Here is a 26,600-nt window from a genome sequence, read left to right as displayed (position 1 = left end):
AAAACTCGAATTTTCTCTAAAATTTTAACCACTTTTGCACGTTTGATTACTCTATAAATTACATGATAATGGAGGTCATTTGGAAGAGTGCGAATGAATAATGAAACAGTCCCACTTAAATTATTGATAGAATGAGGAGCCCTTGTACCTACAACTACTTAAAGATTGAAGTAATGTGTTGACATAGGAACAGGTCACCCAATTCAATACATATGGTGTTGATAAAGGATTTTCCCGCCATCACATATCTCAAAGATCACCTCAATCAACTGGGCAAGATGGATAGGTTTGAACCACTAAACCATTATTGGCTTATGGGCTGTTTGGAAGTTGCAATTAAGATGCAATCAAGTTTAGATAGATAACCTAGTGGTCCTATACTGAGCTCTTCCTGCATCTTCTAATTGACAATTATTAGCTTTATGGTTCTGAAGTTCCTTTCCTTTATTGTTACCTCACTGAACTGGTTTTCTCCTAGAAAAATATATACTTTTCATAAAACATATTGTTGAAAAATTAATAAATTGCATAAATAAAAAAAAATACCTTATTTTTCATGTAATATATTCACAAAAAATTAAAAAATTAATTAAATTTTAAAAAAAAATTATACTAAATATTTTTATTTAAACAATTAATTAAAAAATTAAAGGTAAATTTATACAAATTTAATAGAGAATATGTCATCAAATTAGTATGATTTTTTTCATAATTTTTTTCAATAAGAAAAATAGATTAAATGTAATTCAATAAACAAGGGCATTATGGGGTATTATGCACAAAACATAGTTTAGAGGTCATTTGCAATTTCAAACATATTTCAGGGACCCAAAAATAAATAAAAAAAATAATGCAGCAAACACACCAAATAGTTAAGAAAATATTTATTAGCAATGTTTTTATTGTATGACAAAATATTTTACTGCAAATTCTGTGCATTGCCAAAATTTGCCTACTCACCGGTGAGTAGGAAGTTCATGTTTACCCATGATGTGGCGCAAAAGTAATGTGACAAGTGTCCATAAAATAGAAAATAATAAAAATTAAAAAAAAGGTCAACCCAAAATGATGCAGATCAAATCCCAATTTAACTCTCTCTCTCCCTCCCTTTCTCTCTCTCAAACTATTATGCTAATTGCTAAAACCCTAATATGCTAATACCGGAAGTTTTGACTTTTATCTTTCATGGTTTAATGTGTAATTCTTATATATACTTATCAATTATTTTTATCTAAAGTACACCAAATTATATAAAATTGATGATTTGTTGATTGTAGGATAGATTGTTATTGCTTATTTATTGTCTTCTTTTTCTTTTGGTTGAGAATAAATATCTATGTATCATTATCATTACATTTATAGTTCTTTGTTTCAAATTTTATCTATTTTAATCGGTTAACTGCATCTTTCTCTCCATATATATCTATACACACTTGTACATGGATATGCACAAAATTAACTTTTAAATTTTATGCAAATTATGTGCATTGCCAAAATTTGAGATCTATATTAATTTTTATCAGGTTAACAGCACGTTTCTCTCTTCCTAAAACAATACATTGTTTTTGTTTCTAGGAATCGAAAAATCAAAATTTGGGTTCCACTATAGCTGAACAAATATAAATACATATACATATATAAACAAACAAAAATGATGCTATTAAAATACCCATTCACCTTTACTTCCAAAGTAATCCTTATTCTCGTTGCAACAATCCTAAATTGGACAAAAGAAGGGTAAATTTTTTTATTTTTTTTTAAAGCAAAAACCGGAAGCATTTTATGATTTTAGCAATGGTTCTTTATATCAATCACATATTTTCCACTCTGAGAAGGTAGTGAGCAAAACCAACCCCTAACACACTATTGCTATATCTCAATTTAATTTTTTTTTTTATAATGCCCAGACATATATTTTGATATTTATAGGGATAGTGGTCATGATATTTATAGGGAGAGTGGTCAAGGATGTATATCGAGGTAAAATATGCTATTAATCCAATTAAAAATGGGTCAAACCAATTCTAATTTATTTTTGTTATATTTATATTTTATAAATTTTAGGACACTTGTCATAATTTTATTGTGCCACCTACCTGGTGAGTAGGCAAGTATTGTTATTTATTTTTTAAGTCTAAATTCATATTAAAATCACATATACAGTGTACAACTAATCAAAATTAAAAACATTTATTATATGTTAAACGGACAAAATCCTTGATAATCTGTTCAGCAGGCAAGCACATTTCACAAGCATTGCATTCACAGAACATAGAAGCAAACTAAAGGACATCCCAACTCTGAAAAAGTATTCAGAGAACATAGGAGCAAACTAAAGGACATCCAAACTACTAGTTATAAGACATAATATTATATGTTGATTGCTTTTCTCATCCCTTCAAATATTTCATAAATCTAAGTGGAACCTCCAGTGACCGTTGGTTGATATAACAAAACTGGTCTTCCATCCAATGGTTGAATTGGCCTTGCATTCCACTCGAATCCCTGATAAAAGGAAAAACCAACAAATTAGTCAAAATTTATTCGACAACTTGCAATGAAGTAATAATATATGCTGTGCACATCAATACCTTTATTATGTTCTGTCTAATTGTATTAATTAATACAAATCCATTCAAGTTATAGAATTTTATTGGTGAGAATAAGTGGACATTAGGATTTAGAATGTCCAAGAAGGTTCTTATTCGCGGCATTTAAAATTGGAATCAAACACACAAAACGCATAAATGCAAAAACTACAGCCCAACAACTGACCACATCCCACCAACTGACTGCATGCATGAGCACAATGATCAACTTCAAATTGAAACCCTTAACATTTAATGGATAGCCAAACCATTGTGTGATACAAAGCAATGGATATCGATCTTATGGCAGACTCGGATGTCTTTGTTATGAGGAAAAGAGCTACGCCTTATCACTCACATAAATGATCAATTTAAGTAAAATCACCAATCAGACGTGGACATGTGGATATTGGAACAATTAGTAGGGAAGAAAATATTTCTACAAGTAGAAGAATAATTAAAAACACTTGGCTGGCCACATTAACACAACTTAAAAGGCACTTTCAATTGTCAAAGGTAGTCGTTAAAACGTCATCGGATGACCAAGTGATCTTTCTAACTTAACAAATGCTTGAAGCCTATCATATTTTGAACATCACTTGCAAGGGATGGATTTTATAAGCACCATAATAAGATCGAGGATGTACATATTGTCAAAGGTCGTCGACATTGTAGTTATTTGACAAGCCAACTTGAAATTCAAAGTTCTAATTTTATAGAAATGATATTTTAAAAAAGAAAAGAGATCAGTCAGAAGCTTCAAACAAAGTAAAAACAAATGTAAAGTTTGGCTAAAAATATTTTTACCAAAAAGAAAAATTAAATGCTCCAAAATTATGGGTAAACCTGATGTCTTGTTATTGGTTTTTATTTTTCCAATTTTCCTGGACAAACTATCCAAAGTGAACCATTTCAACTTACATCATCAACAGCTTTCCTTAGTGCTCTGACTTGCTCCCTTGAGACTGTCCTCACCTACAAATGCAAAATGGTACATTAGCAGGCTGTAAAAATTCGTTCACCAATTAATAAGGGGTTAAAGACTAAAACCTTCTTGATTATTGTCCAAATAACACCCTCTGTGCACGGAGGAACTGTCAGAGAGCCGATATATCTGAAGTACTTTCTGCTTCCGAACTTGATATCTCCTGGGTTAACAATCCCCAATTCTATCTCTTCTTTATGAACTGAATTATGAATGTGCTGTAACAGCTGTATGAAAGGAAAATTTGAAAATTATTAATATAAATTATTATTTAAAGTTTGAAAGTAATTTAGTGATCAACTCATAAGTCTATGATTATCTTAGTGCATAAGCTTCTAACAAATGAAGCTATGTAAACTTCTCCATCTTTGTAAATTTGAAAAAAAAAAAAAAAAAGAGTCAGACAGATAGAGAGATGTAAAAGAAGTATAAAGAGAATCTAGGAATGAAATTTATGTGATTAATGACAAGTTGACAAGAACAACTTCTAACTCAATTTCTCCGTTAGAGATGCATATTTGAGGCTGGAAAATTACAAGCTTGGAACATTTTTGGTTTCTTAATGAGCTGTCACAGCATACTGCATCATGATATGCAATAAGATTTAACTTATTCAAATATAAAATCAGGGAAAAGGTATTTATAGGCTATTTATTATTTTATTTGCATTTTTGGAAAATTAGCAAAAGTGCCCTTCAATAGTACGTATGTACTACAAATTATTAGCATGTATATATTATGAAAGCCTGCATACATCTAGGAAGCGAAGCAAAGCAAAGAAAGCAAGAGACACAAAATCATCACCTTAGCAAGGAAAGGATCAGGCCTGCCATATTTGTATGTAATTCCAACAACAGCTATCCCTCCATTAGAACTTAAATGAACGATATGCTGCTCCAAATTGTACCTGTAAACAAACATTGCATGGATCTCAGATGCTAGTACCAAAAAGAAGATAACTGAAGGGAAGATAAATACACCACTAAACCAAAAAAAAAAAAAAAGTCTTTTTGGAAAAATTAAAAAAGGACAAACAAAACCTTGTTCCATTGAAGGTGTGCTCAGAAGGAGAATGCCAATGACACTGTACTAGTTTGTAGTCGGTCCCATTTATGATTATTTTTCCTGCATCTCCTTTCCATGCCACCTGGTGGAACACCAAAGTCATGTAATTAACAAGAAGAAATCAAAGAGAACAACACATTTACATCAAGCATTTTGGGGTATACTTTTTTACGTAGCAATTAAACTATCAAATAATCATGTACACTCTCATCAAATTATAACCAAGTACAAATGCATATAGAATTCCCAAATCTAAATCAGTTGATAAGTATTTAAATGTATAAGAAATGAAAGAATAACTGAAGGCATAATGTAGTTTACCGTAATATCATGTCCCCTATTCTTAAATGTTGCTTCAGCTGGTTTGTAGTCCCTTTTTAATTTCCCCAGATTAGGAAAAACTTTAACTCTTTGGTCAAGAAGATCGATGGGAGACTGCATGGCTCCATTGTCACAAACTTGCCAATGTGGATCAATTTGGCTCCATTCCCCTGGTCCTTTGCCAGTTCCCTCCACATAGGTAAATGGAATCTCATCATCTGTTACATTTGTTATCAAACAAAAAGAAAGTTGAATAGTTATGACAACAGATCGAAGAAGAATAGTTATCAGAGAATCTCTTATTGAATAGTTATCAGAGAATCTCTTATTTTCTTTCTTCTTTATTCCTCCAGAATAAAGAAGAAGAATAAAGAAAGAAAGGCACAAAGTTGATCATAGGTGAAAAGGTATTCAAATATGATATGTTTAAAGGCAAATAACAACTTACTATAAGTTATTTCTTATAGTAAAGAATTCATAGAATCTCTTCTTTTCTTTCTTACTAAGAATACTTAGGTGAAAAAGTACAGATAAATCATGGTTGAGATATGATTCAAAATTTGAAACTAAGAAGTGAATTAAATAATCAGTACAAGTTAAACTAATAAAGCTATTCCATTCTTTATTTTGATCACAAGGAAGATAGCATATAAAGGTAAGAACATAGCATAGTATGGTCATGGTCACTTTATGGCACTTTTTCCCGGCAATGGCAAACAAGGTTCAGACCACTTATTGTGCTTGAAACATATCTATAGGTAGATAATCCTTCTATTAGTGTTTTAGGTCTAACTTTGGGGACTTTGACCAACTACTTTGGAGGAGAGGAAGAACCATTAAAAAAATATTACTATCATTTTTTCCTTAATCAATAGAAGTAATCAACAGACAAAGAAGAACAATGATATTGGTAAAGCCAAGCCAAGGACAAATGTATTTGAATCTACATGCGTGTACATACATCAGCACTAATATATTGTGTTAGTAAAATATATTGTGTTAGCATGCATGCGTGTACATACATCAGCACTAATACCTAGGTTTTCAGGATAACCTAATTCATGGTCTCGTCAATAATTAGTGGGCCTTGCTCAAAATGGGGTCAAAATCAAAGCAACAATTTTTAAAAATTAAAATTTGAACCTCGTGAAAAGATTCCATTTTTCTTTTAGTCAAATAGTTAGGTAAAGTTAATTGTTGACTGCATTGTGTACCAGAAAGAGCCATTAATGTTTCAGAATTTTTTTGACCTTGATCGTATTTTGTACCAGAAAGAGCCGTTAATGTTTCAGATTTTTCTGGACAACACTGCAATTGTGATTTGGTGGGTTTCCAACAATTAATCCATCAATGAACGAAGAAAATTTATTTATCAAAATGTAATACATGATCAAACCATGGATTTCATAATTGAGAAAACAGATGCATAAAAACAGATAAATCCCGAGAAGCTAAATTGAAATGAGATCAAAACCTGTGAACATGAAATAAAACAAAAATCACATTAACAACGCCAATATATATATATATATATATATATATTTATTATAAATAGCAATACCACCACGCAAAAAACCTATTAACAACATCATCGTAGACAGAGGGAGCAATATATCAAATATAAACATATACATTAGTACAATTTATATGTATATAACTATATTATATATGTGTGTATTCATAAGTGTATAAATGTGAAGAGGGAAAGAGATCATACCCACTTCAGATTCAAAAGCAGTGCAGAAGGAATGGGATGAGAGAAGGAGAGTGACGAAGAGTACAGAGGTGATGCCGTACACAGACATGGTGGCCGGCTTAATTGCTTTTTGGTATTCAAGTGGTTGTAGGAATGAGGAGATTATTGAAGATTGTGTGTACAATTATATAGCCTGACAGAGCTAGAGAGGAAAAAATGATGGATCGCACAGTTGGTGTTTGTAGTATTAAAGGAAAATAAAGCATATATTATAATCTTGGTATTAAAGGAAAGAGAGCTGATATTGGAGCTACACCAATACACTCACGCGCTCCATTCTTCCTCATTAAATACTTTGTTCTTATATTGTCATTTTCTTTAATCGGTAAAAGTAAGTAGTTAGATAATACAGGTAGTTTACTATTTTTACGTGATTAGAATAAAAAGGTGGGCGATTTGAAAAAAAACGAAGTATTTGAGTCAAACTTTGTATTTCTGAATTTTACCTCTAGTTCGTTAGGGAACATATTAAATTAGAAGTAAACAAATATACGATAACAGTAATCTTTGGTTGATATTTGATTGAATTTAAAGTATAAGGAGAGTTTAGTTTTACTTAAATAGAAACTAACCTTAAGTTGAAAGCAAATCAATCTCTACATTAAACAGTAATTTTTAATTGATTTTTTTTTTTTCCTTTTTTCAGAAGGTATCTCCAATTGAATTGAAAATTAAAGAAAAATTTAGTTTTACATAAATGGAAATTAAGTAGTATAGCTCAATAAGCAAGCCAAAAAAAAAAAAAAAAAATTAAAACTTTTAAGGAGTATATAATATATAATATAGAGTATGGATTAATGTCTCTTATGAATTTTGAAGTGCCATATATATAACTCTATCTATATAAATTGTTATTCTTCATCTGTAGAGCAAGGAGATCAATGTTATTCCCTATAAATTCTGGCTTGCAATGTTCATACTTTTAATTTTAAAACTAATTTGAGAGAAGAGTGAATTGGAATTCAGATTTAGAGAAGGACAATTCTGGTATTAAAATATATAAGAATTAAGTATATAGTTCTTGTGTCAAACTTTGAAGGATGTCATTGTACTTTACCATGTCACATGTCTCGTTAACTTTATTAAATATGACGAATATAAAGTAAGTCATTTAAGATGTCTTTGTTAACTTTATCGAATATGAGGAATGTTTATCATTCAAAAATAAATCAATTTGTACATTATTATCTCTCAAGGATATTATTATACTTTATTATTTATTTAAAATAAAATAAAAAGTGGAATACTTGATGACATTAATGGAGCGCAAAGAAAAATAAAGCATATAATTTATGATTATAATCTATGCGCGAGCGAGACAATGAAAATGTTTTGGTGCCACAAAGTAAAGTTGCCACATAATTATAACGTATGCTTGAGCGAGACAAGGAAAATGTTTGGGTGCCACAAAGTTGAATCCACGTAAGTTGCATTTGCACCTAACAACGGTTATGAACTTACGATTGCTTATACAAATATTATTGATAAAAATAAAAATAATAAATTTAGGATTGGAAATGCCCCTACGCAGGATCGACCTACAGACCTTCAATTTATAAGACTGACTCTCTACCACTGAGCTATAAGTGGTCGGCTTTAAAGATCATTTATTTATTTAAGACTAATTTATTTATTTAAATAAAGTGTTGAAAGCAATTTTATTAACAAAGCTCTTACAAATTTGCTGTCAATAAAACGTAATAATGTTTTTGATTATATAAAGCATTTTTTATATTTCAAACGCTTATTAAATTTGTTTGGCAATAATATTGCTTAAAACACTTTTATTACTAATTTTATTATATTACACTTAAATTAAAATTTTGTTAATTCCCTAATATTAAATAGGCAAAAGTGCAAAAAAAAACCCAAACTATCCATTTTGTTGCAAATCCTCCACTGAAGTACCAAAATGTGCAAATACCCCCTGAAAGTCACCGGATCAATTTTTTCGGCGTGTGTAAAGTCACGCGCCTATTAAAATTATGATAATGCCCAAACTGCATTTTTTAATATGTATATATATATATATATATATATATATATATTTCTGTGATAATTATTACACAGTGTTATTTTTCTATACATATAGAGACATTGAATCTATTTGTTAATGAAACCTTGAATTATCGTATGATCTGATCTGATAAGCATCATATTTATGTAATAATTACAAATTTTATATCCAATATATATATACACACACATCAAATACTATGCGGTCTTCAACGATGATGAATTGGATATGGCTTCACCGTAAACCCATCGACAACTGCTAGAAATGGGACCCAAACTGAACCAGTAAAGCCTTGCCAACTGCGCCATAGGGTTCAGAATTGCGTGCTCGACAGCAAGGGTGGCTGGATCTACATTGTCACCAACTCCTCCGACCGCGATGCGGCGAACCCAACTCCAGGGACCCTCCGGCACGCTGTGATCCAGACGGAGCCCCTCTGGATCGTCTTCTCCACCAACATGCTCATCAATATATATATATATATATATATATATATATATATATATAACTGAACATTGAATAGCAATAATTAACTAATCTTCAGTGAGAGAAAGCAATAGTTTGAGAGAGAGATAGAGAGATACGAGATTGAACGACGAAAACGAATTGATTCATGTGATTATGTTAGTATTGTATATTTGCTTCATCTGCGGATTCTAGGGTTTGAATTTTGAATAATTATTTATCCGTCTTTATCTTCCTAATTGAATGGATGTTTGTTTATCATATAAATATTAGATGTTTGTTACTCTCTCAAATTGAAATTTATTTGATACATAAAACAAAATATACACGAATGTGTCTTTCCCTCAAAATTTTATTCCTTTAATAGAATGAACAATAATTGCATACACAAACAAATATATGATTGAGGGTATTTTTTTTTTTGAATTTTTTTTTTGGAGAATAGAGCAAATTATATTAATAAGATAAAGATTACAAAGGCAGGCCATTTGGCCAGCAACAGCCCAAAAAGAAAAACAAGGCCCAAAAACGGTCCATGCAAGAAAACCTAAACAATAAGGAGAAGCTAATGACCATAATTAACGGCTAAATAGTCGTTAAATGTGGTTGTTAGCTCGCGTTCCGGTGAGTGGCCCTAACCAGAGGTGACGAGATTATCATCAGCCTTTACTGAAAGTAATCCGGCGGTCGAGGAGGAGGTCAACAATGAGACGGCGACAAGTTCCAGTCCATAAGGATACGCCTTGAAGAAATGCTATCTTCTAAAAAATCCAATTTTAGGAGGCCTGTGATTGTGGAGGTAATCCTTGCCAGAACAGCTCTCTGTGTTGATTTTTTCTTCTTGAATATCCGTTCATTTCTTTCCTCCCAAGTGTGGTAGATCATGGAGAGAAACAAACTTTGTGCACCAGGTTCATAGCTGATTTCTTCCTCCATTGAGTGCTTATAGAGAGAATCAGGTCCTCCCAGTTTGAAATTGCATAATTGACCTTACATTTGAACTTGATAAAGCGCCAAATTGGGGATGTGAAACTGTATGCGAAGAAGAGGTGTTGGTGCGATTCCGGATGATTTTGACAGAGAGCACATACATTCTCATGTTTGGACATAGACTTGCTGTCAAGTGTTAGAAGCCTTGATTGAACTGCTAGCCATAGATTGAATTTCATTCTTGGAATTGTTGGTGCTTTCCACACCAAATTAAACCAATGAACTGGGGGAGAGTGATCTGCAAGGTACCATGATGTTTGCTTCAGGCTATAGGAACCATTAGGTGATGCTAGCCACAATTTTTTATCTCTGCTTGAAGGGCATAGAGGAGGGAGTGAAAGTAGCTCTGGGAAAGCAATAGTGAGGCTTGCAGGAAAAGACCAAGATGAATTTGAAATGAAAGTGGCTACTTTGATTGAGTCAGTGAATCCAGCATTGGTAAGAGTAATCAGTGAGTGTCTTGTGCTGAGAGGGCCACCAGTGATCCAATTATCCCACCAAAAAGATGTATCATTGCCATCACCAATCCTATGTTGGATGAGGAGTCTTGCAGGGTGTCTAAGCTGCAAAATCTTCCTCCATCCATGAGCAAGGCTGTGGAATCTTTAGTGTCCAAAAGTTCCTTGATTTAATAAGGTGAGTGTAACACCAATTGATCCAAAGCCTGTCATTTCCATTTGTTTGGAGATCCCAGATGTACCTCAAGATACCAGCTTTATTTGAGAGCTCTAGATTTAGGATATCAAGGCCACCTTCCTTCTTAGGTTTACAAACTTTCCCCCAAACAATTTTTGCTTAACTTGTCTTCATCTCAGGGCCTGACCATAAAAAGGATCTGAAAATTTGATTAAGCTGATTGATAACAGATTTTGGGAGAATGAATAAGCTTGACCAATATATTTGAGTGGACACCAAAACTGCCTTGATTAGCTGGAGTCGACCTGCATAAGATAAGGATCTAGCAGACCAATGTGAGATCCTATTTGTGATCTTCTCAATAAGGATGTTGCAGTGTTGTGCCTTAAGATTTGTGGAAATGAGAGGGACTCCAAGGTATCTGGCAAGAAGAGTGCCAGGTTCAATGCCTAACAAGGTTGTGATTTGTGATTGAGTGTGGAGATTGGTACCAGAGAAAAATATACTGCTCTTGGAGAAGTTGATGTTAAGCCCAAACATACAAGAGAAGTGGTTAAGGGCAGATTTCAGGATTGAGACAGAGGTGATGTCACCATGGCATAGTAGGAGGAGGTCATCAGCATAAGATAGGTGTGTAATCTTCAGTTGCTTACATCTCCAATGATACTTAGGATTGGGTTCTATTAACATAGTCATTGATAATGGAAGATAAAACATCCATCACTATGACAAAGAGGAAAGGGGAAACAGGGTCTCCTTGTCTTAGCCTTCTTTTGCCTTTGAAGAACCCTTGAAACTCTCCATTTAAGGCAATGGTGAAGGAAGGTGTGGAAATACATGCATGGATTAGGGAGATGAATTTAGGTGGGAAGTTTAAGAGAGAGAGGCAACTGAGTATGAAATCCCATTTCACAGAATCAAAGGTTTTCCTTAGGCCTACTTTGATGGCACATCTTGTTGGGGAAACATCCTTGTGGTATCCTCTTAACAATTCATGAGCAAGGAGAATGGGGTCAGTAATTTTCCTGCCATGGATGAAAGCTGCCTGTGATTTGTCAATGAAATGTGGGAGTGTAATTTGTAGCCTAGTTGCAAGCAACTTGGCTATGCACTTGTACACTGTATTGTAGCAGGAAATGGGTCTATAGTCATGCAAAGAGGTTGGATTTTGGCACTTGGGAACTAGGGCTATGTATATATTATTAGCCTTAGAGAGCATCTTCCTATTTCTGAAGAATTCTGAAATAGCAATGGTTACAGACCTCCCAACAATTCCCCAAGTCTTGTGGAAGAAAGAAACATTGTATCTATCTGGACCAGGTGCCTTGTCCTTGCTGAGTTTAAACATACAGGTTTGAATATCCAAACTTGATGGGATCTCAACTGATGAGCACTGAAAAGTGCGCATTTAAACCCGTTAAGCTTAAGCATTCTAGTACCTTTATCTATCTTACTTTGCCGTTTTAGACTTATTACGTGTTATTTATATTTTCAGGCACTAATCCCAAAATTTAGCTACCTCAGCCAAATAAGAGCTTAATTGAAGCAATCCTGAGATAAACCAAAGGAGGGAGTAAAGTGGAGAAAGAAAGGAGCCAGAAGGAATCAAGTTGTGCAGCTGAAAAGTTCGATCGATCCAACTTAGAGTTCGATCGATCGAACATCTATGATCGATCACAGTACTTCTCGATAGATCCAACCTTGGCCTTTGCTGAAATTCCAAGTTCGATCGATCAAACATCACCTTCGATTGATCGAACCCTATTTTGTCCTATTCAAATGATTGATCTTATCCACAGCTGTACGCCTACCAACCACTTTTGTCTTTTTCCCCATAAATATCTTGAAAATATCCCAGCCTTGTCATTATCCGGAGGAGTCAGACCACTTCGATCGATCCAAGATGCAGTTCGATCGATCGAACCCATTTTCGATCGATCCAAGTTAAGGTTCGATCGATAGAACTTCCTCCAGCGAGAAAAAGTTAAAGTCCAGCTCATTTATTCTGTCCTTCAGTCAATGATTGGAGAATATGCCTTGCACGACCATAGCTCATCATGGGGTGTATTTGACCTACCTATATAAGGAATATGATACACTTTTTGAGGGAGTCTCTTGTCACACATTGAAAATCATCTTGGAGGCTATTCTTGGAGAGGAAGAAGGGAGGAAGCTAGAGCAACCTTTGGAGGAGACCTTCATCATCAAGGAGCAGATTTTCACCATGGATTTAGCCCTTGAGGGTTGGAGCTTCATCATCATGAGTGGCTAGACATCCTTTTGGGGCTAGAGTTAGCCCCAAACATGTTTTCTTTACCTAATCTTGTGTAATTTTGAGGGATTTGTGTTGTAATGCATATTTTGACTCTTGAACTTATGAAGATCTTGATTATTCATTGAGTTCTATGGATTAATGCTTCTAATTGATCATTTTCTCTATCTATATGTCTATGTATGCTAGAGTAGATGCTCACCTCTAGATTTAATGTTATTGATGCATGTCTATGTGTATTAATGCCTTTAATCTTGAGATTATCAAAATATGAAGTTCTTAATGTAGTGCTCTTGTTATGTCTCTAGATGGTTCATACTTATTCCTTGATGGATTGTGCTTCTCTTTTAAGTAGTGTAGTGTTAGTTGGGGAAACAATTCATGCTTGTTATTTGATGTTCCATGCTTTTGAATGCAAAAAGCATATGCTCTAATATTGTGGTGTAATGGAATTTTGAGCTTAGTGAAGGATTAATGACTAGTTATGATATGTTGTATCTTTCACATGTGTTTAGACAATTTATTCCTCTCCCAATAGATATTTTGTAGCTCTCACATGATGTTTAGATAATGCATGTTTAACTAAATCATCCTTATGGATTGCTTAGACTATGAGCTTAATGAAATGTTCAATGACTTGAATTGTTATTTTGTTATCTTCACATGATGTTTAGACAATATATTCCTCTACCAATAGATGTATTGTGGCCTCACACATGTTGATTGAGACAATTTGCACTTGTTGAGTCACCCTTACCAATTGAATGTCTTTTACACACACAACATTGTTGCAACACATTCATTTCCCTCATTAGTCACTTGATTATGGTTTGGAATAATATTGTTTGGTGGTGATCTCTACACCCCAAGACTTTTCCTTCTTACTTACTCTTTATCTTATTGCATTGCTTTATTATAGTTTAGCCCATTTAGTATAATCAACCAACCAATCAATTGTGTGATCACTCGACCTACTAACCCTAATTACCATAGTTTCACAATTCGATATACCATCAAATCTCTTGGGACGATCCCTACTCGCCCTATCTATATTTTATATAGAGAAAGGTAGTAGTGGCTTTCTATAAATGTAAAACTTGGCCACCTCTTAAATTCACAACTCTTCAAGCTTGACTTGGTATCGCGACCCTTGTAAAGGACCGGTCATCAACCAATAAGGAGTGAAGATAGTCATGGATTTTTTTGGTTAAAAATGTTTGCAGGTTGGAGATGTTGTGTGTTGAAGGGGGAGAAACACCAAGTAGGTTTTGGAAGTGAGCCACCACTTCAGCTTTAATAACATCTCTATCAGTGATCACTGAACCAGAATCTGTGGTGAGAGAGACAATTTTCTTCTTATTGTTTCTTGAGGAGAGAGATTTGTGGAAATAAGAGGAATTACTATCCCCTAGTTTTAGCCAAGTCATCCTTGACTTTTGTCTTAGCATATCCTCCTATATGTTGGCAAGACTAAGGTATTCATTGGTTAGTGATTTCTCCAAGTCTCTGAGCAGGCTGCAGCTAAGATTACTATCAAGGTCCATTTGGCAGGAATCAAGTTCCAGTTTAACTGCGTGCAATTTTGAATCAATTCCAGTGAACTCCTTTTTGCATCTTTCCTTAAGGATTCTTTTCAAGATCTTCAATTTCTGAACAACTTGGTACATGGATGTGCCCTTGATGAAAGTAGACCATGCTTCATGTACCGAGGGTAAGAATTGTGGATGTGAGTTCCATGCATTGAAGTATTTGAAAGGGGTGCATCTATTTGGAAGGTGGAAATCCATGGTAACCAAGATGGGGCTGTGATCTGAAACTCTAGGGTTAGGAAGCTACATTCAGAGAGTGGAAATGAGTTTGTCTACATTTGATTAACCAAGGCTCTATCCAGCTTCTTAGCTATGCAGGTTGTTCCTGAACTTCTATTGCTCCATGAAAACAAAATTCCATTGAATTTAAGGTCCTCTAGCTCAACTTATTGGAGGCATTCTTTGAATTCAAGCATTGTTGGATTCCATCTCATAGAGCCACCATGAGTTTCTCTGGCATTTGGGATGGCATTGAAGTCTCCCATCAGTAACCAAGGAGATTGAGAGAAGTTTGCAGCATGAAGAATGATATTTTCCCACAATAATTGTCTTTCATTGGTGAGGTTAGCAGTATGAATGAAGGAGGTGAAGAAGTTGATGTTGTGACCAATGATTGAGACACTACAATGTATGGCTTGTCTACTGGAATCTAACACTGTTAGATCAATCACATTGGGGTTCCATAGAACCCAAATTCTGCTCAATTGAGAAAATTCATAATTGTGTGCAATGGACCATGTAGGAGCCAAGAATCTATGTATAGATTCAAAATTTAAGGGGGAGACTTTTGTTTCTATAATAGAGACTAAATGCAGTTTTTTGTCAAAAATTAACCTTTTGATTTCTGACTGTTTAGAGGGTTGGTTCAACCCTCTAATATTCCAAGTGAGGAATGAGATCATTAGAAAGGAAAGGGATAGGACCTTCTGGATGTTCCTGGCCTGGTGGAGGACCATTCAACATCAATTCATAACAACTAATGGACTTCCTTCTTGCAACCTTCTTTATGGTTCTGATAGTTATCTTTCCTTCCATATGGTTTGCATGCTGCTGAGTGTTGTCTGATTCCTTTGCAGGTGAGTTTGAGGTGCCTGTTACTGCCCTTGAGTTGAGTTTGCTTCTTCCTGTTTTTTTATATTGTGGAAAGGTGGTTGGGGAGATAGGGTTGACAGTGGATGATATAACATGAAGGGGGGGAGAAGGGCTGATGTGGGAGAAGTTCAGTTTTTTGGAGCACAATGGGGAATGATTTGGTAAAGGTGATGTTTGGGTGTGGACAGAGCTCTCAAAGGTATTTTGGACCCTTGAATTTGATGAGGATTGGCTATGATGATGTAATGGGGTTGTGGGTGAACTGGAGATTGAGTTAATGCGAGGACTGAGATTGTGAGGTATGCATGCCAGGGGGGAGAATTGGTTAGTTGAGATATTGTTGAGAACAGGTAAGTGAGGTTCAGATGGTTCAGGTGGTGTTGCATTGAAATTCCTCTTTTTCTTTCGAACAGTAATCCATTCTGTTGATGGGGGACATAATGTTGGGTTTTTGTCATTTGGAGGATTGAGGGAGATAATAGGAACCTGTTTCTGGAGCTGTGGAAGCTTGATGTAATTCAGTGGACATTGGCCTTCAGTGTGATTAATTTGATTGCACTTGGTGCAGAATTTTGGAAGCCATTGGTATTCAATGTTGACCTGCTCAAAGCTGCCATCCTTCGTCTTGACTTGGATCTCTGATTTCATTGGTTTAGTTAGGTCCAGATTTACACAAATTCTGGCGTATTTGAGCTTAATTCCCTTTTCTGTAGCTTCATCACCATAGAGGGGAACACCCACAGAGCTTGCAATGTAGCTAAGTCCTTTAGCTGTCCAATAGTTGAAAGGAACATTGTGAAATCTGACCCAGGTAGGAATGCAGGTTTGCTGTGATGTAACGGGCTTGCTTGCTTGATTCCATTTCATCAAACAGAAGGGGTGGCCTGCAATGGTCCATGGTCCTAATGATAGGACTCTCTCAGCATCCGAGGTGGATGAGAATCTGAAGAAAAATGAATTTCTTTCACCTATGATTGTGTCAGTTAGGCTATATTTTTTCCAAAGTTTTGCAGCTGCTACTTGAATAAGCTTGAAAGGTATTCTTTTGTGGATGGAAATTCCTACCAAATGAGAGCCAGCCCAGAATTGAAAGCCTTCTTCAGCAACCTCTTTTGGGAACTTAATGATGTTAGTTGTGGGAGAGGAAGGAGGAAGAAATTCGAATTTCATTTTGTCATTGCTTTGTTTGGTAATTTCAGTCCAAGGTTTTGTCTGCTGTGTAATAGATGGGTGTGGTGTGGCAGTGGTTTTGGGAGGTGGGGTTTGATGACTTGTGCCAGGGTCAATAGGGTTAAAGGTGATGGTATGGTGTGTTGTAGGTAGGGTAGTGGCAGGTGTGGTACTATTTGTGGTTGTGTTTTTTGGTTGTATAACCAAAGTAGGTAGAGAAGTAGGGGTGGGGTTAGTTGTGGGAGAGGAAGGAGGAAGAAATTCGAATTTCATTTTGTCATTGCTTTGTTTGATAATTTCAGTCCAAGGTTTTCTCTGCTGTGTAATAGGGGGATGTGGTATGGCAGTGGTTTTGGGAGGTGGGGTTTGATGACTTGTGCTAGGGTCAATAGGGTTAAATGTGATGCTATGGTGTGTTGTAGGTAGGGTAGTGGCAGGTGTGGTACTATTTGTGGTTGTGTTTTTTGGTTGTATAACCAAAGTAGGTAGAGAAGTAGGGGTGGGGTTGTCACTGTTAGGAGATGGACCTTGCAGAGTAGGGATGACAACATTGTTAGAATTTGAATTCAAATTCAAATTTGAGTTCAAACCTAGGTCCACCATTGTTATCAGATCATCGGAGGGGTTAGTGAGGGTGGTTGTTGGCCGGAAATGGAGCTGCAGCTGCTTCATGAGCTCGGTCAGCTCTGTTCTCAACTCTGATATAGTATCTAAACAGCTTTGATGAGCATCTGGTTGAGCCTTCTGATCCTTGAACTAAGCTATTTCCTTCCTTAATTCAAAAATGGTTTGATTTTTTTCCTTGATCATGTCCAAAGTTTTTCCCAAATTTTCATCTTTCCATTACAGCTCTTCTGTGAGACGCTCAATTTGATGTTCAAGGGAGTCATATAAGAGAAGGTTGAAATTTATTGGCAATTTATACTCTGTGGGTAGTGTGGATGACTTGTGACCTTGGGGTGGACTTTGGGCCTACTGCGGTGGGAGTTCTTCTGTGGTGATAGGAACAAGGTTTGCAATGTTTCTACCTCGAACTGGGAGGGTGGTGGGAGATGGGAAAGATTGTCCATTGAGGGCTGGAGGGAGTGGGGGGGGGGGGGGGGGGAGGGGGCGGGGAGGGGGGGAGAGTAGACTTGGGTTAGTAATGTTGAGGATTGGTGTTTTGTGGTGTTGGGAGTGGATGGGGTATGGTGTTTATTAATGTTCAGTGGTTTGTTCAGTGCTGTTGGGTGTTTTGGAATTGTAGGTGGTAATGTGTGTTTGTGAGTAGGAGTAAATGGTGGTTTAAGATGATTGGGAATGGGGTTTGTGACAGATGGCAGGTTAGTAAGATGTTGGTTTGATTTGGTTGGTGTCTTCTGCAGGATATGGATTTTTTGTGGGAGGATGGCTTCCTGTTTGCTGTAATGAGATTAAGGAGGATTGGGAGGGATGTTCTTTTGCTTATTCTGGTGTTGATGCTGGGGGTGAGGCCGGTGATGATGGTGGTTAGAGAGAATTGGTTTCATGGTTGGAGAAGTCATATGATTGAGGGTATGTATATATACACATATTGTGTTTTAGTTTTTGAATTATTATAACATGAGTAGAGTAATTGTCAGAAGAACGTTTTTGAGACTATTTGATTTAGCAGAACAAAGCAGTATAATAGAGATGATCTGAAGAATTTAGAGAGAGAGAAAGTGATAAATATGGTTCATTATTCATCGTTCATATGGATCAATCATAGTTCCATGCCTTTCTCTGATTAATCAACAAATTCAGATTTAGGGTAACTTAAGTTAGTTAAGGTAAAATTGGTATTTCACAATTAGGCTTTTTTTTTTTTTTTTTTTTGATTCGGTGACTCTGAGGGAGGTATTTGCACACTTTGGTACTTTAGGGAGGATTTGCTCAATAATTTATAAATTTCAACTTGTATAAGAATATATAACTATATTTATAAATATCAACTTGTATAGGAATATATAACTATAATTATGTTCAATCACTTTATTAACGCTTTTCTACTTGCTAGTAAAATAACTATTTTGCCCTTACATATGGTGGTTTTTTTGGATGGCAACATAAAGTAGTTAACCTTGTTTTTAATACCTAACTCTTTTCTAAACATATACAAATAAACTAAAGCCTCAACGTTGTGATATTACATTTTTATTTTGTTTTATCAGTGTATCAATTAATGATAATTTGAATGTGTATGAGTGTAGAATAATTTCTTCACCTACATTTCATATAAACAACTCCTACAGACCTGTTTTTGTTAATTGATCAGCTTGCATGAACATCTCTGCCTAAAGAAATAAAAAAGTGAATATCCTGTGAATTTTGGTACATAAATGATCATAGACTTAGAGAGATAAAACCCAAAAATAAGTGATTGAACATCAAATGCATTCATGGTACATAAGTGAGATTACCATATACCCAAAAACCTAGCAAGAACATGTCCCAAAACTATGTCCCATAAGTTACACATTTGCTCCCAAATTTTGCAGTATGATACCAAGAAGAAAAGTAGCAAGAAGAGTAGTGGAAGCAAATGCACCGTAACCAAGTAAGCATTTGAATAATCTGGAAATTAAGGTTTGTAAACAACAATGTATAAAATTGATTTTCACCCCAGAATGTGATTATATTAAAGAAAAAATAAAGATGATACAATGGATTACAAGATAAGCAATGAAAGAAATAAGAAGAGAGACCAAAGAGCAAACTCTCTTAGCAAAAACAAAACTAGGCAAGGAAAGGCAAGAACATAGAAAACACCAAAGAACTAGTCAATTGAATATGTCCTCCAAATCCATAACCTTTAATCGTAATGACTGTAATCCTTCTGAGCAAACCTTAATTGCAATTTGATCTAAAGATCTGATTTTTTGGCCTCCAATAAATCTACTGTTCCTTTCAATCCAGATGGACCATAAAACGGTAGTGAAAAAACTCAGAAAAAACTCCTCCTAGCAAGTTTAATTCTCAGTTGAGCAGAGAAATGATGATGCAAAAACCATTGAATCAACTATTGAAAAGATTTAAATTGCATCAAAAGACCAGTTGCATAACCTGTAGAATCAATACCAACCTTGTTTGGAAAAAACACAATTCCAAAACAGATGTTCGGTAAAATCTTCATCTATGAATCAATTATGACAATCAGTAGTGAAATGAAACCCCTTTTTTTTTAATTTATAGAAACTTGGAAGAGCATTGTGAAACAACGTAACGGCAGTGCCTGAAAACTTCTAATTCCAAAACCACATTTCAGATATTGGAAGAGTAACTTAATTTGAAGGTCCAAAAATTATAGTACATAGTGCAAATTGATAAGAAAAACACCGTCTAGAAAAATTGTCAATTTTTGCACTTTTATTTTTATTTTTTAATTTTCTTGGTTCATCAATTATTAGTAAGTTCTTGTTAGGTATTTTATTAATTTCCATCATGTTTATCTGTGTGACTTGTAACCAAAGGGATGCAGGGAAATAGGTGCAAATTGATATTTCTTCCATGAACTTCATAATTATAATTTCATCAATTTCTTTCTTGGATCATAGATGCTAAGAGTCAAACAGTGCTTTAGGAAGCAATAAATTGTTCTCTTACATTAAAAAACATCCAAGTTGATTGAAGGTATGGTTTTCTTTATTTGACTAATTTATTTGATACAACATATAGAAAAGTGTAAATAATTTTTTGAGAAATAGCTTTCATTTCCTTCAAATATCTTAGTGATAAACATGAATTACACACAGCATAGAAAATCATCGGCTATAGATTCTTCAAAGTTGATGTGCAGAAATCAGTTGTGCAAAGAGAAAATATATCAAACACATGATATGAATAACTAAAACCACTTAATAAAAAACATTCCCCTATCTGCCTATGGCAAAAATTCTTTTTATTCCAACTAGTTCTTCGAGACATGATAGAATCAAATAAAAACTCCACCACACAACTAAGCCTTAAAGTGAGCGATAAGGGAGAGGAAAATCAAGGGATGTCCTGTATTAGGAAATAAATCCTAAAGTGATAGTTTAAAATTGAGAAAATCTTATATCACATAAGAGTATCTCCAATCGTTGTGTATATATATATATATACATTTTTGTGTAAATATGATGTGTCATGATGGATTTAAGCAAAAATTTTAGATTATTTAATTTTATTTTATACCTTTTATGTAAAAATATATCTCTTCATAACAACAATCCACGTGTCTTGTCGGGACCCGCATAACTTTTACAAACTTACTTAATCTATGCTGATTCTTTAATAGAATGAAAAAGAGGGATGAGAAAATAAATTTATTGATCTGACAGTGTAAAATAGTTGTATAAAATACCCAACCTTTTTACATATTAGTGATGTGACAATATATCTTAACAGACGGCTGAAAATGAAAAAAAAAATTCACTTGATATTTTAACAGACTGCTGAAGATGCTCTAAGTCACAGCCAAAGAAAATTGATAGTCTAAGAAAAAATAATCAACATTTGTTCTTACCCAAAGTCAAAAAATGAACACAATTCAAAGGAAACAATCGAAGTAGCTCGAATCGTTTATTCCCGGCGGCTGTCGACTAGGGTGGTTGTAGGATTTGAGCGTGGTGGTTGTTGTCAGATAAAACTTAGGAAGCTGTCGTTGGAGAGAGCATGAGTAGATTGTGATATGGATTAGTGGGAAGGTGGATAGATATGATACTAGAGAATTGGTGATAGATATGATGTGTATGTGAATGATTTGTGTGTAGATTAGTTGATTTCCTTGACAGAAAAGATTCAATTCATAATGTTTACAAAGGTATGGTTTCTATCCCCTAGTTTTAGCCAAGTCATCCTTGACTTTTGTCTTAGCATATCCTCCTATATGTTGGCAAGACTAAGGTATTCATTGGTTAGTGATTTCTCCAAGTCTCTGAGCAGGCTGCAGCTAAGATTACTATCAAGGTCCATTTGGCAGGAATCAAGTTCCAGTTTAACTGCGTGCAATTTTGAATCAATTCCAGTGAACTCCTTTTTGCATCTTTCCTTAAGGATTCTTTTCAAGATCTTCAATTTCTGAACAACTTGGTACATGGATGTGCCCTTGATGAAAGTAGACCATGCTTCATGTACCGAGGGTAAGAATTGTGGATGTGAGTTCCATGCATTGAAGTATTTGAAAGGGGTGCATCTATTTGGAAGGTGGAAACCATGGTAACCAAGATGGGGCTGTGATCTGAAACTCCTGGGGTTAGGAAGCTACATTCAGAGAGTGGAAATGAGTTTGTCCACATTTGATTAACTAAGGCTCTATCCAGCTTCTTAGCTATGTAGGTTGTTCCTGAACTTCTATTGCTCCATGAAAACAAAATTCCATTGAATTTAAGGTCCTCTAGCTCAACTTATTGGAGGCATTCTTTGAATTCAAGCATTGTTGGATTCCATCTCATAGAGCCACCATGAGTTTCTTTGGCATTTGGGATGGCATTGAAGTCTCCCATCAGTAACCAAGGAGATTGAGAGAAGTTTGCAGCATGAAGAATGATATTTTCCCACAACAATTGTCTTTCATTGGTGAGGTTAGCAGTATGAATGAAGGAGGTGAATAAGTTGATGTTGTGACCAATGATTGAGACACTACAATGTATGGCTTGTCTACTGGAATCTAACACTGTTAGATCAATCACATTGGGGTTCCATAGAACCCAAATTCTGCTCAATTGAGAAAATTCATAATTGTGGGCAATGGACCATGTAGGAGCCAAGAATCTATGTATAGATTCAAAATTCAAGGGGGAGACTTTTGTTTCTATAATAGAGACTAAATGCAGTTTTTTGTCAAAAATTAACTTTTTGATTTTTGACTGTTTAGAGGGTTGGTTCAACCCTCTAATATTCCAAGTGAGGAATGAGATCATTAGAAAGGAAAGGGATAGGACCTTCTGGATGTTCCTGGCCTGGTGGAGGACCATTCAACATCAATTCATAACAACTAATGGACTTCCTTCTTGCAACCTTCTTTATGGTTCTGATAGTTATCTTTCCTTCCATATGGTTTGCATGCTGCTGAGTGTTGTCTGATTCCTTTGCAGGTGAGTTTGAGGTGCCTGTTACTGCCCTTGAGTTGAGTTTGCTTCTTCCTGTTTTTTTATATTGTGGAAAGGTGGTTGGGGAGATAGGGTTGAAAGTGGATGATATAATCAAGGTATTTTATTAATTTCCATCATGTTTATCTGTGTGACTTGTAACCAAAGGGATGCAGGGAAATAGGTGCAAATTGATATTTCTTCCATGAACTTCATAATTATAATTTCATCAATTTCTTTCTTGGATCATAGATGCTAAGAGTCAAACAGTGCTTTAGGAAGCAATAAATTGTTCTCTTATATTAAAAAACATCCAAGTTGATTGAAGGTATGGTTTTCTTTATTTGACTAATTTATTTGATACAACATATAGAAAAGTGTAAATAATTTTTTGAGAAATAGCTTTCATTTCCTTCAAATATCTTAGTGATAAACATGAATTACACACAGCATAGAAAATCATCGGCTATAGATTCTTCAAAGTTGATGTGCAGAAATCAGTTGTGCAAAGAGAAAATATATCAAACACATGATATGAATAACTAAAACCACTTAATAAAAAACATTCCCCTATCTGCCTATGGCAAAAATTCTTTTTATTCCAGCTAGTTCTTCGAGACATGATAGAATCAAATAAAAACTCCACCACACAACTAAGCCTTAAAGTGAGCGATAAGGGAGAGGAAAATCAAGGGATGTCCTGTATTAGGAAATAAATCCTAAAGTGATAGTTTAAAATTGAGAAAATCTTATATCACATAAGAGTATCTCCAATCGTTGTGTGTGTATATATATATATATATTTTTTTGTGTAAATATGATGTGTCATGATGGATTTAAGCAAAAATTTTAGATTATTTAATTTTATTTTATACCTTTTATGTAAAAATATATCTCTTCATAACAACAATCCACGTGTCTTGTCAGGACCCGCATAACTTTTATAAATTTACTTAATTTATGTTGATTCTTTAATAGAATGAAAAAGAGGGATGAAAAAATAAATTTATTGATCTGACAGTGTAAAATAGTTGTATAAAATACACAATCCTTTTACATATTAGTGATGTGACAATATATCTTAACAGACTGCTGGAAATGGAAAAAAAAATTCACTTCATAGGTGACAATGTAAATTTTACACAAAAAGATATTTTAACAGACTGCTGAAGATGCTCTAAGTCACAACCAAAGAAAATTGATAGTCTAAGAAAAAATGATCAACATTTGTTCTTACCCAAAGTCAAAAAATGAACACAATTCAAAGGAAACAATCAAAGTAGCTGGAATCGTTTATTCCCGGCGGCAGTCGACTACGATGGTTGTAGGATTTGAGCGTGGTGGTTGTTGTCAGATAAAACTTAGGAAGCTGTCGTTGGAGAGAGCATGAGTAGATTGTGATATGGATTAGTGGGAAGGTGGATAGATATAATACAAGAGAATTGGTGATAGATATGATGTGTATGTGAATGATTTGTGTGTAGATTAGTTGATTTCCTTGACAGAAAAGATTCAATTCATAATGTTTACAAAGGTATGGTTTCCAATAATTAAGGACGTATAATAAGAACCTGTATCAAAATAATTAAAAAGAAATATCAAAATAATTAAGAAGAGATTGCAAAGAGATATGGATAAAAGGTAAACCTTGTACAGCTTGTGATTTCCTAAATTGGTGCTCTATCATGCCCCCGCAAGTGCAAGGATCCGGGAAGGATGCTAAAAGAGTTTGCGAGCAAGCGGCTTTGTTAAGGAATCAACGAGTTGATCGGAAGAAGATGTCATGGACGTACTCAAGAATAACATAGATAAACCTTACCCATTTTTAAAGCATCTAGAATTTGTTTACAGGACACCTTAAATAATATAGATATTTCGTTCACAAGGAATTAATAGTAGTTCTACGCTTCTTGTCAATTCTAAATCTTACACAACTTTTTACTTTCACTTTTTGGATGAGATCATTCTAAGGTATTACAACTGAATATTTGAAAGTGAGTTAAGATAACAATAATCTATACTATTATTAAAAATAAAAAGGGTGCCAAGAATTTCAAATTATTATTTCAATTAAAAATAAATAAATAATAAAATAAATTAATCATAAATTACCAATTAAAATACAGTTATCAATTACTCCGTAAAGTACAATTCTTTACTAGAATAATTTGAAATCATCATTATCAATTAAAAATAAATAAATAATAAAATGAGTTAATTATAAGTTACAAATTAAAATACAACATAAGTTACCAAATAATAATTCAAACAATACAAATATAAGTTAATCAGTAAATAAATAAATATATAAAAATAAATTAATGAAGTCAATAAGTCAAGAAATTCAAATCATCATTATCAATTAAAATTAAATAAATAATAAAATAAGTTAATCATAAGTTACCAATCTATATATATATATATACACTAAACATTAAAGCGTTTTAGTACATTAAATTTATATGTTTTGTATGTATGTTTCCTTTTTGAATAATACAAATTACTGATTTATTATCCGTTTTTATTTTAAAATTAATGTAAGATGTTTAAAAGAGTTTCTATAAAACAAAAATTACCCATTTATTATGAGTTTTTTTTTTAATAAAATAAAATCTAATTAGATAAGGAAATATATAAAGAAAATAAATAATTTACTCTTTCGAATTAAACAAGTAAATATTTAAAAAATATAAATAATTTAGTCTCCACGTCTTTTCTAATTTTATAAATAATATATAAATAAATAAAATATTAGTAAATTGTAATAAAAAATAGTCTTGATTTTGACATTATCATAAGAGTTTGAAAATCAATAATTGAATTCTTATTGTAAAGTTCAATTAAAAATTATATTTTTATCTCATTTACCTTGTGTTAATTTTATGTTAATATTTTAGAATTTATAATTTTTTAATTACTTTGTTAAATATTGATTTTAAATTAGATTTTACTCACCTGCAATAGTATATTATTTTTTAATAATCAAATTATATGTTCAGTATGTATGTTTCCTTTTAGAATAACACAAACACAAATTATTTATTTATTATAGTTTTTATTTTAGAAATAATATATAAGGTGTTTAGAAGAGTTTCTATAAAAGTCAAATTACCTATTTAGAATTACCTATTTATTATGAGTTTTTTTAAATAAAAGGAAATCTAATTAGATAAGAAAATATATAAAAAAAATAAATAATTTAGTCTTTCTAATTTGACAAGGAAATATATAAAAGAATATAGTCTATTTAGTCTCCACATCTTTTCTAATTTTATAGGCAATATATAAATAAATAAAATATTAGTAGATTATACTAAAAATAGTATTGATTTTGATATTGTTTTAGAAGTTTGAAAATACACCTATCAATAATTAAATTCCTATTCTAAAGTTCAATTAAAAATTATATTTTTATCTCTTTTACTTTTTGTCAATTTTATGTTAATGAATATTTTAAAATTTATGATTATTTAATTATTTTTTAAAATATTAATTTTAAATTAAATTTTACTCACGCATACAGTTTTACTAGTAAAAAATAAAAACATTTCAGTGCACTGCTGCAGTATCATTGTTAGTTCTATAA

General features: G+C 33.6%; 1 protein-coding gene across 1 annotated transcript; it reads right to left on the bottom strand.

The window, feature by feature from the left end:
- Nucleotides 1-2,171: 2,171 nt before the first annotated feature.
- LOC132313575 (alpha carbonic anhydrase 4-like) lies at nucleotides 2,172-6,973 on the bottom strand. The gene is made up of 7 exons (XM_059812403.1): nucleotides 6,677-6,973; nucleotides 4,960-5,177; nucleotides 4,614-4,720; nucleotides 4,378-4,480; nucleotides 3,639-3,800; nucleotides 3,510-3,563; nucleotides 2,172-2,505 (listed from the first exon to the last, which is right to left on the bottom strand). The coding sequence occupies exons 1-7, from the start codon at nucleotides 6,762-6,764 to the stop codon at nucleotides 2,416-2,418; spliced, it is 822 nt and encodes a 273-aa protein (XP_059668386.1). The 5' UTR covers nucleotides 6,765-6,973; the 3' UTR covers nucleotides 2,172-2,415.
- Between the last annotated feature and the right edge of the window lie 19,627 nt (nucleotides 6,974-26,600).

This window comes from Cornus florida, unplaced genomic scaffold (genome assembly GCF_030987335.1).
Source record: "Cornus florida cultivar Cherokee Brave unplaced genomic scaffold, ASM3098733v1 CherokeeBrave_3.0.0_Hap2_Chr06, whole genome shotgun sequence".
Classification (NCBI taxonomy): Eukaryota; Viridiplantae; Streptophyta; class Magnoliopsida; order Cornales; family Cornaceae; genus Cornus; species Cornus florida.
This window is presented reverse-complemented; position numbering and strand designations above follow the sequence as displayed.